This window comes from Mesoplodon bidens (genome assembly GCF_964165515.1).
Source record: "Mesoplodon bidens genome assembly, contig: HAP1_SCAFFOLD_84, whole genome shotgun sequence".
NCBI classification, from domain to species: Eukaryota; Metazoa; Chordata; class Mammalia; order Artiodactyla; family Ziphiidae; genus Mesoplodon; species Mesoplodon bidens.
Genome location: NW_027672468.1, coordinates 141,612 through 153,361, shown reverse-complemented (window position 1 = coordinate 153,361; position 11,750 = coordinate 141,612). Strand labels below are relative to the sequence as shown.

The 11,750-nt window shown below is 51.6% G+C and overlaps 1 protein-coding gene across 1 annotated transcript; it reads left to right on the top strand.

Moving 5' to 3' along the window:
* Nucleotides 1-8,496: 8,496 nt before the first annotated feature.
* Nucleotides 8,497-11,448, top strand: LOC308610150 (forkhead box protein J1-like; the record flags this gene model as incomplete). The annotated part of the gene is made up of 2 exons (XM_081259401.1): nucleotides 8,497-8,994; nucleotides 10,681-11,448. The coding sequence occupies 2 exons, from the start codon at nucleotides 8,497-8,499 to the stop codon at nucleotides 11,446-11,448; spliced, it is 1,266 nt and encodes a 421-aa protein (XP_081115527.1).
* Nucleotides 11,449-11,750: the final 302 nt, after the last annotated feature.

The window sequence follows — 11,750 nt, the reverse complement described above, 5'->3', positions numbered from 1 at the left end:
TGAGATGAAGGAGATGCAGGTAAACAGTTGCCACAGTGGCCAGGAACCCTAAGAGGAAGCCATTGTCTTCACCCTTTCTGGAGGGTCTGTCTTCTCCCAGGAAGAGGCTCAGAGAGATTCCTCAAGGCCTTGGTTCCATAACCAAGACATACCCGGGTGAGAAGTGGCCCTTCACTCCTGTTTCTCAGACAGTTCCTGCTCTCTCCCCCATCCCCTCACCTCTTTGCCCTCATTTAGCTCTTTGGCGAGCAGAAATATCCCATCCAAAAGGGCTGGGATCAGGGAACAAGGCACAGAGCCTGGTCGGGGGACAGGACAGCCGCCCCAGTCACCATCTGGAGATGGTCATGTTGTTAGCAGTTGACCCACAGAGAATATGACGGGGCCTGGTTTCTCACACAAGGACACAGACTAACCAGAGGCCTGGGGCTCCTTCCTGCCACACTCAGGTCGGAGCTCACCTATGAGCTCACTTCCGGGTGGTGTGGTGATCCCAGCCTTCTCACAGAGCCCTTTTTCCTTCTCCTCCCCAGTCCCATCCCACCAGAGGTCATGCCCACGCTGGGGCATCTCCTGGGCACGGATCCACACACGTTAAGCCATCTCACCTGGGGAGAGTTTGTGTCCTGTTCGCCTGACCTTGGCATGCGGGTTGCTCACTTTGCTTTAGGATCTGCACACCTACTGTGTGTAAGTATGTGTGTACTGTTGTGCCAGCTGTGTACCCCTCACTCCCTGGAGTACACTCATGGGCACACTACAGTGGGGACGTCAAGGATGCAATATTTATGGACTGCTGCATGATTCTTAAAAATGAATAAAACTGTTCACAAGGGAAGGAGAGCTATTAATTGCGCAGTTGGCTTATTTGTGAAAGTTTCTGTCCGACTTTCTCCAGCACGCTTTTAATACTTTGACTCAATAACAATTCACACTGCAGAAATATAGAAGATCATGAGAGATTACTACAAGAAACTCTATGCCAATAAAATGGACAACCTGGAAGAAATGGACAAATTCTTAGAAATGCACAACCTGCCAAGACTGAATCAGGAAGGAATAGAAAATATGAATAGACCAATCACAAGCACTGAAATGGAAACTGTGATTAAAAATCTTCCAACAAACAGAAGAATCCCAGGACCAGATGGCTTCACAGGCGAATTCTATCAGACATTTAGAGAAGAGCTAACACCTATCCTTCTCAAACTCTTCCAAAACATAGCAGAGGGAGGAGCACTCCCAAACTCATTCTACGAGGCCACCATCACCTTGATACCAAAACCAGGCAAGGATGTCACAAAGAAAGAAAACTACAGGCCAATGTCACTGATGAACATAGATGCAAAAATCCTCAACAAAATACTAGCAAACAGAATCCAACAGCACATTAAAAGGATCAAACACCATGATCAAGTGAGGTTTATTCCAGGAATGCAAGGATTCTTCAATATACGCAAATCAATCAATGTGATACACCATATTAACAAATTGAAGGAGAAAAACCATATGATCATCTCAACAGATGCAGAGAAAGCTTCCGACAAAATTCAACACACATTTATGATAAAAACCCTGCGGAAAGTAGGCATACAGGGAACTTTCCGCAAGATAATAAAGGCCATATATGACAAACCCACAGGCAACATTGTCCTCAATGGTGAAAAGCTGAGACCATTTCCACTAAGGTCAGGAACAAGACAAGGTGGCCCACTCTCACCACACTTATTCAACTTAGTTTTGGAAGTTTTAGCAACAGCAATCAGAGAAGAAAAGGAAATAAAAGGAATCCAAATTGGGAAAGAAGATGTAAAGCTCTCACTGTTTGCAGATGACATGATACTATACATAGAGAATCCTAAAGATGCTACCAGAAAACTACTAGAGCTAATCATTGAATTCGGTAAAGTAGCAGGATACAAAATTAATGCACAGAAATCTCTGGCATTCCTGTACACTAATGATGAAGAATCTGAAAGTGAAATCAAGAAAACACTCCCATTTACCATTGCACCAAAAAGAATAAAATACCTAGGAATAAACCTACCTAAGGAGACAAAAGACCTGTATGCAGAAAATTATAAGACACTGATGAAAGAAATGAAAGATGATACAAATAGATGGAGAGATATACCATGCTCCTGGATTGGAAGAATCGATATTGTGAAAATGACTCTACTACCCAAAGCAATCTACAGGTTCAATGCAATCCCTATCAAACTACCACTGTCATTTTTCACAGAACTGGAACAAAACATTTCAAACTTTGTTTGGAAAAACAAAAGACTCCGAATAGCCAAAGCAATCTTGAGAATGAAAAACGGAGCTGGAGGAATCAGGCTCCCTGACTTCAGACTACACTACAAAGCTACAGTAATCAAGACAGTGTTTTATGGGCACAAAAACAGAAAGATAGATCAATGGAACAGGATAGAAAGCCCAGAGATAAACCCACGCACATATGGTCAACTTATCTTTGATCAAGGAGGGAGGAATGTACCGTGGAGAAAGGACAGCCTCTTCAATAAGTGGTGCTGGGAAAACTGGACAGGGACATGTAAAAGTATGAGATTAGATCATTCCCTAACACCATACACAAAAATAAGCTCAAAATGGATTAAAGACCTAAATGTAAGGCCAGAAACTATCAAAGTCTTAGAGGAAAACATAGGCAGAACACTCTAGGATATAAATCCCAGCAAGATCCTTTTGGACCCACCTCCTAGAGAAATGGAAATAAAAACAAAGATAAACAAATGGGACCTAATGAAACTTCAAAGCTTTTGCACAGCAAAGGACACCATAAACAAGACCAAAAGACAACCCTCAGAATGGGAGAAAATATTTGCAAATGAAGCAACTGACAAAGGATTAATCTCCAAAATTTAAAAACAGCTCATGCAGCTCAATAGCCAAAAAACAAACAACCCAATCCAAAAATGGGCAGAAGACTTAAATAGGCATTTCTCCAAAGAAGATATACAGACTGCCAACAAACACATGAAAGAATGCTCAACATCATTAATCATTAGAGAAATGCAAATCAAAACTACAATGAGATATCATCTCACACCAGTCAGAATGGCCATCATCAAGAAATCTAGAAACAATAAATGCTGGAGAGGGTGTGGAGAAAAGGGAACACTCTTGCACTGCTGGTGGGAATGTGAATTGGTACAGCCACTATGGAGAACAGTATGGAGGTACCTTAAAAGACTAAACATAGAACTACCATATGACCCAGCAATCCCACTACTAGGCATATACCCTGAGAAAACCATACTTCAAAAAGAGGCATGTACCAAAATGTTCATTGCAGCTCTATTCACAATAGCCCGGAGATGGAAACAACCTAAGTGTCCATCATCGGATGAATGGATAAAGAAGATGTGGCACATATATACAATGGAATATTACTCAGCCATAAAAAGAAACGAAACTGAGCTATTTGTAATGAGGTGGATAGACCTAGAGTCTGTCATACAGAGTGAAGTAAGTCAGAAAGAGAACGACAAATACCGTATGCTAACACATATATATGGAATTTAAAAAAAATGTCATGAAGAACCTAGGGGTAAAACAGGAATAAAGTCACAGACCTACTTGAGAATGGACTTGAGGATATGGGGAGGGGGAAGGGTAAGCTGTGACAAAGCGAAAGAGAGGCATGGACATATATACACTACGGAACGTAAGGTAGATAGATAGTGGGAAGCAGCCGCAGAGCACAGGGAGATCATCTCGGTGCTTTGTGACCGCCTGGAGCGGTGGGATGGGGAGGGTGGGAGGGAGGGAGATGCATGAGGGAAGGGATGTGGGAACAGATGTATATGTATGACTGATGCACTTTGTTATAAAGCAGAAACTAATTAAAAAAAATAAAAATAGGGCTTCCCTGGTGGCGCAGTGGTTGAGAGTCCGCCTGCCGATGCAGGGGACACGGGTTCGTGCCCCGGTCTGGGAAGATCCCACATGCCGCAGAGCAGCTAGGCCCGTGAGCCATGGCTGCTGAGCCTGCGCATCCGGAGCCTGTGCTCTGCAAGGGGAGAGGCCACAACAGTGAGAGGCCCGCCTACCGCAAAAAAAAATAAAATAAAATATAAAAATAAAAATAAAAATAAAAATAAATTAAAAATAAAAATAAAAACAATAAATACTTGGGAAGAAAAAAAAAACTTTGACTCAAGACAAGCTGGACATGGAGGACTGAAAGAGGGCAAGGGGTAGAGGGAAAGACATGTTTCTGGGTGGGAGCTGGTGTACCATCCCCTGGGCACAGCTCCTGCGCAGAGGCTTGATATGGAGCCCTCACCTCCACCCACCCACAGCAATCAGAGAAGAAAAGGAAATAAAAGGAATCCAAATTGGGAAAGAAGATGTAAAGCTCTCACTATTTGCAGATGCCATGATACTATACATAGAGAATCCTAAAGATGCTACCAGAAACTACTAGAGCTAATCAATGAATTTGGTAAAGTAGCAGGATACAAAATTAATGCACAGAAATCTCTGGCATTCCTGTACACTAATGATGAAGAATCTGAAAGTGAAATCAAGAAAACACTCCCATTTACCATTGCAACAAAAAGAATAAAATACCTAGGAATAAACCTACCTAAGGAGACAAAAGACCTGTATGCAGAAAATTATAAGACACTGATGAAAGAAATGAAAGATGATACAAATAGATGGAGAGATATAGCATGCTCCTGGATTGGAAGAATCGATATTGTGAAAATGACTCTACTACCCAAAGCAATCTACAGGTTCAATGCAATCCCTATCAAAGTACCACTGGCATTTTTCACAGAACTGGAAGAAAACATTTCAAACTTTGTTTGGAAAAACAAAAGACTCCGAATAGCCAAAGCAATCTTGAGAATGAAAAACGGAGCTGGAGGAATCAGGCTCCCTGACTTCAGACTACACTAGAAAGCTACAGTAATCAAGACAGTGTTTTACGGGCACAAAAACAGAAAGATAGATCAATGGAACAGGATAGAAAGCCCAGAGATAAACCCACGCACATATGGTCAACTTATCTTTGATCAAGGAGGCAGGAATGTACAGTGGAGAAAGGACAGCCTCTACAATAAGTGGTGCTAGGAAAACTGGACAGGGACATGTAAAAGTATGAGATTAGATCATTCCCTAACACCATACACAAAAATAAGCTCAAAATGGATTAAAGACCTAAATGTAAGGCCAGAAACTATCAAAGTCTTAGAGGAAAACATAGGCAGAACACTCTAGGATATAAATCCCAGCAAGATCCTTTTGGACCCACCTCCTAGAGAAATGGAAATAAAAACAAAGATAAACAAATAGGACCTAATGAAACTTGAAAGCTTTTGCCCAGCAAAGGACACCATAAACAAGACCAAAAGACAACCCTCAGAATGGGAGAAAATATTTGCAAATGAAGCAACTGACAAAGGATTAATCTCCAAATTTTAAAAACAGCTCATGCAGCACAATAGCCAAAAAACAAACAATCCAATCCAAAAATGGGCATAAGACTTAAATAGGCATTTCTCCAAGGAAGATATACAGACTGCCAACAAACACATGAAAGAATGCTCAACATCATTAATCATTAGAGAAATGCAAATCAAAACTACAATGAGATATCATCTCACACCAGTCAGAATGGCCATCATCAAGAAATCTAGAAACAATAAATGCTGGAGAGGGTGTGGAGAAAAGGGAACACTCTTGCACTGCTGGTGGGAATGTGAATTGGTACAGCCACTATGGAGAACAGTATGGAGGTTCCTTAAAAGACTAAAAATAGAACTACCATATGACCCAGCAATCCCACTACTAGGCATATACCCTGAGAAAACCATACTTCAAAAAGAGGCATGTACCAAAATGGTCATTGCAGCTCTATTCACAATAGGCCGGAGATGGAAACAACCTAAGTTTCCATCATCAGATGAATGGATAAAGAAGATGAGGCACATATATACAATGGAATATTACTCAGCCATAAAAGGAAACGAAACTGAGCTATTTGTAATGAGGTGGATAGACCCAGAGTCTGTCATACAGAGTGAAGTAAGTCAGAAAGAGAACGACAAATACCGTATGCTAACACATATATATGGAATTTAAAAAAAATGTCATGAAGAACCTAGGGGTAAAACAGGAATAAAGTCACAGACCTACTTGAGAATGGACTTGAGGATATGGGGAGGGGGAAAGGTAAGCTGTGACAAAGCGAAAGAGAGGCATGGACATATATACACTACCAAACGTAAGGTAGATAGATAGTGGGAAGCAGCCGCAGAGCACAGGGAGATCAGCTCGGTGCTTTGTGACCGCCTGGAGGGGTGGGATGGGGAGGGTGGGAGGGAGGGAGATGCATGAGGGAAGGGATGTGGGAACAGATGTATATGTATGACTGATGCACTTGGTTATAAAGCAGAAACTAATAAAAAAATAAAAATAAAATAAAAATAAAAACAATAAATACTTGGGAAGAAAAAAAGAAACTTTGACTCAAGACAAGCTGGACATGGAGGAGTGAGAGAGGGCAAGGGGTAGAGGGAAAGACATGTTTCTCGGTGGGAGCTGGTGTACCATCCCCTGGGCACAGCTCCTGCGCAGAGGCCTGATAAGGAGCCCTCACCTCCACCCACCCCCTTCAACCAGAGAACTTCCAACTGCTGCTCCTCAATAATTGAAGAGCAGGAAAGCTGGTGACTAGAGGGAGGCTGGCGGAGGGGAGGATGAAGGACCACAGTCCACCGTTAGTGCGTCACTTAAAGGCTGGTGAAATTAATGGGGCAAATGACCCCAGTCACAGAATTTGGCAAGTCCACGGCTTTCCTGGGTTTCACCCACCGGCTCTGTTTCCTCGGCTATCTGGAAAGGAGGGAGAGCACTTGCGAAGAAGCCTCTGGAATGTCAGCTTCTGGGAATCTTGCTGAGGACGGGGCGGGGAGGGAGCGCTTACCGGGAAACACTGGATTACCCTAGCCGCCTTGGGGTGTCTGCGACCGGGGCTGCGGTTTCTGCGGACCTGAGCGGCAGGTGGCATCGGAGAGTCAGACCTGCTTGCGGGCACCAAGACGACACTCGGTCGGGAGACAGGGACAGGCCGCAGAAACGTGAGGAAGTGCCACTCGCAGCCCAGAGGAGAGGAAAGGAAAGCCCCAAGCATGCACCCAGCCCTGGCCCCCGCGCCACGGGCTGCGTCCCAGGAGCCGTCGCCACCTCTGAGCAGCCCAGATGGGAAGGGGGTGGGGCGGAGTACGGTTCCCGCGGCGAACTGCTCGCCAAGGGCCCCGGGGCCTCTGCGGGAGCGCCGAGCCGCGCGCCTCTCCGAGCCCGGCGCGGGGCCCTCGGGCGGGAATGCGCGGGGGCGGGAATGCGCGGAGCCGGGACGCGATGGCGGGTAGGGGGCTGGGTCGCGCGCGGGAGAGGGCGGCAGGAGGGAGCTGGAAGAGAGTTACCGCGTGAGAGAGCGGTTAAGAGCCCGCGGTCTCTTTGGAGATGCCCTGGCCAATGGCAGAAGCGGAAGCTGTTTATATGGGCGGGGCGTCGCCACGGCAGCAGGAGACGCCTTGTGAGCGGCGACTGAGTGCCGGTCCCTGGACGCTGGCTTTCAGAGAGGCGCCGGCGGGCGTGAGTGGCGACGAGGATTGCTGGCTGGGCCCTCGAGCTGGGAGCAGAGAGCCGCGGTGAGGGTGGGCGGTGGGAGGAATTTCTTTGAGAACCTTCCTTTGGCCCGGGCTGCGCTCTGAGCCAGGTAAGGGACAGGGAGGGCTGCAGGCCGTGGGAAGGGAGGGCGTCAGTAGCAGCCCGCTCTCCCATCCGTCCACGACGGAAGTGGTGGGCCCGGGGACTGACATCAGAGGCGTTTGGGGGACACTCACATCCCGCCCCCTTATAACTCTCTGTATTGTTTCCTTCCTTCCCCTTGATCCCCATCCTAATATCCCTTTTCAAAGATCAGACGACCTCCCCCGCCCCCCGACCTGTCGTACTGCCCTCCTGGACTCTCTCGCCCCATTTCCATTGGTTGTGGACGGAGAGAGGGGGGTTAATTCCACGCTTTGAGGGAGAAAGGGGTGGCCTCGCATGCCCCTACACTATTCCCTCGTTTGGCTAATTAAGTCTCCTCTAAAAGATCCAAGAGGAAAAGAGCGAGGCGAACCCCGTGTGGGTCGGACCCCCGGGCACACCTTCTGTTTCCCAGACCTCGGCAGTAAAAGATCCTCCCCAGCTGCAGGAAGGATTTTAGTAAGAGCCTCCCCCCTCGCCCACACTCTCCCCTCGGGGGTGGGGAAAGAGGGCTCAGTTCCCGCTCTGGTCCCCGCAGGCACCACATTCCCTTTGGAGGAGGCTACCCCCGGATCGCGGGATGGAAGCCCGCTTCCGGGAGGCTGCGTAACTGAAGCCGCGGGAGTCAGCGGGCCGGAGAGCTCGGCGGCCACCCTCGGCTCGGCTCGTGGATGTTGACAGCCCCCTCAGAGAGTCCCCGCAGATATGGCGGAGAGCTGGCTACGCGTCTCGGGAGCAGGGGCAGCGGAGGAGGCCGGACCGGAAGGCGGCCTGGAGGAGTCCAACGCCCTGAATGACAGCCTGACCAGCCTGCAGTGGCTGCAGGAATTCTCCATTCTCAACGCCAAGGTCCCCGCCCTGCCTTCAGGGGACACCGACCCTCACGGCTACCACGAGCTGTCAGGCTCGGCCGAGCCGGGGTCTCCCCTGGCGGCGGACCCCGCCTGCCTGGGGCAGCCGCACACACCCGGCAAGCCCACGTCCTTGTGCACGCCGCGGAGCGCCCCCTCGCGGCTGCAGGCCTCGCCTCCCGACGACGTGGACTACGCCACCAACCCGCACGTGAAGCCGCCCTACTCGTATGCCGCGCTCATCTGCATGGCCATGCAGGCCAGCAAGGCCACCAAGATCACCCTGTCAACCATCTACAAGTGGATCACGGACAACTTCTGTTACTTCCGCCACGCTGATCCCACCTGGCAGGGAGGGAGGCACTCCCTCCCTCCCTCCCCATGCCCGCGCGGACTGGACTCACATCCCAGATCCGCAGGCCAAGTAGGCGCGGTACGGCCAGGGCCCCGAGAAAGGAAGGCCGTCCAGGAAGGACCTCAAGGGAGCCCAGTGCTTGGACTGCTGCCCCTTTGACTTCAGAGACGGAGGAGGGAGGATGTTCAGAGGGCTGCAGGGGTGCCGACATAGAGGTTCAAGTGGAAAGAACTTGTCCCTCATCCGGCAGGCTCAGCCCAAAGACCAGGGCTGAACTATGCGTGGACACAGCCCCCCAGGGTAGGTTGATGGACTGAGGGACACATTTGTGTCCCAAGTCCTGGAATTCCTACACACTACCCTCCTCAAGGTCAGTTTGTCAGGGCCTGACTGGAGGCAGAGCATGGTTGCTGCCCGGCTCTGCATCCCGCCTGCTTTCAGTTGGCTGGAGGGGCTCTGGGAGGGGAGAGGGGTGTGCTGCAGGGTGTGGTGGCCATCTGTGTCCCAGTGGAAGGGCTACGGGGCCTTCCGAAAGCTGCTGTGCCAGCCCCCACCCCAAGGCCTCCCTAGTATCCTGCCTACACTCCTCCCCCTCTTCTCATCAACCTCCCTGCGGGGACAATTATCTCAGCCAGGTGCTTTCCACAGGGGCTCTTTCCTCCCACACTGGCTTCATGTTCCAAGTCTCCGGAACCTGGCACAGAGCAGCCAAGGGGCCCAGACCACCATGTAAACCTCCCAGTCTTGCCAGGGCGCACTACTCACCTGCCGGCCCCACCCACCAGGCCCCAGACCCCTGTGCCCCAGCGTGGTTTGGACTGTGCACCCAGGCGTGAACAAGGCAGGATGGTGATTCAGGCTGGGCACACACTGCCCTGAGCCTCTTCGACCATCAGGATCAGGGGCTCCTTGGGGACAGAGACCCTGAGGATGCACAGATCCTTCCCTGTGGCACAGGTCACAGGATCAGAGTTCCTGTGATCACAGCTATTCCACGTTTGCGTGGGCCCTGACCCTGGGGCAGGTACCATTTGTAACCTTGGTGAGAAAGCAGAGACCCTCCACCACCCCCCACCCTACCCCAAGCCTGAGAGCCCCCAGGAATGAGCGCTATGCTCCTGGCTGGGTAATAATCAACTGAGGCCTCAGAGCCTGGGGTGGGAGGAGGGGGACATGGTGGGTGAGGGCCCAGGCCAGCAGCCGGCTGTACAGACAAGGAAAGTCATCAGATCCTCCCACACTTCATCCCCCACCACACACACACACCCTCACACCCACTCACTCATTTCACAAACAGAGAAGGCCAGCCAGGCCCAGGCAGAGGGAGATGGCTGTCCAGGACCTGGGGGAGCCAAGGCCTTTGACCAGAGGCCGCAAGCAGCGGGGTAAGGGAGGGAGGGCAGGACAGGCCGGCACTGAGAACCACCCTGCGGCTCAGGGCTCGGATGACTGAGCAGCCAGATGTCCTGGCAAATGGGAACAAAAGCCCCCGACAGCACTCCCAGCTCCTGGTGCCCCGTGGCGGGTGTCCCAGAGCCTCCCGCTCGGAGCAGCGCTTCTGTCTCCCCTGCCCCCATCGGAGAGAAGGTGGTGGTGGGACTGGCAGTGGCGCTAGGAGACCCCATCACTGACCCCACCCACTCTCCCAGCTGTCTTCCTTCTCTCCTATCTCCCTGTGTCCAGAACTCCATCCGCCACAACCTGTCCCTGAAGAAGGGCTTCATCAAGGTGCCTCGGGAGAAGGACAAGCCAGGCAAGGGGGGCTTCTGGCGCATCGACCCCCAGTACGCCGAGCGGCTGCTGAGTGGGGCCTTGAAGAAGCGGCGGCTGCCCCCAGTCCACATCCACCCGGCCTTTGCCCGCCAGGCCGCGCCAGAGCCCAGCGCCGCCCCATGGGCCGGGCCACTGACCGTGAGCGCCGAGGCCCAGCAGCTGCTGCGGGAGTTCGAGGAGGCCACTGGGGAGGCGGGCTGGGGTGCAGGCGAGGGCAGGCTGGGGCGTAAGCGTCAACAGCCCCTGCCCAAGCAGGAGGCCAAGGTCCCGCGGCCCTCCAGCCCCCTGCTGCTGACCCAGGAGGAGCAGGCTGAGCTGGAACCCCTCAAGGGCAACTTTGACTGGGAGGCCATCTTGGACGCTGGCACGCTGGACGGGGAGCTGGGCACGCTGGAGACCTCGGAGCTCATCCCGCCGCTGAGCCCTGCCTCACACGGGGACGTGGACCTCACCATCCATGGCCACCACATCGACTGCCCTGTTACCTGGGGGCCTCCAGTGGAGCAGGCTACCGAAAGCCTGGACTTTGATGAGACCTTCCTGGCCCCATCCTTCCTGGAGCACCCCTGGGACGAGAGCACCCGTAGCTCCCTGCCCCCCGAGCCCCTCTTTGAGGCCGGGGATGCCACACTGGCCTCTGACCTGCATGACTGGGCCAGCCTGGCCGCCTTCTTGTAAGAAGCCAGGCCCTGCCCCACCTCCAGACAGCACCGAAGTCTGGGCCCAGACTGCCCCCCTCCCCGCCAGTGCAGGCCCATGGACACCCTACCACCCAGGCAGGGGCTGGGCCAGGTCAACCCACCAGGCCACACGGCCCCCAGCCCAGGCCATCCTCAGATTCTAGTCCAGCAGGCTGAGAATTGGGGCCCAGGACCAAAATTGCTGCCTCCGCTCCCCAGCCCCCCATACACACAGTGTTTCATTGATCCACTTCTTCCCTGCCCCAGAGACACGCTAAGGGCCCTGCACTATGAGAGCTG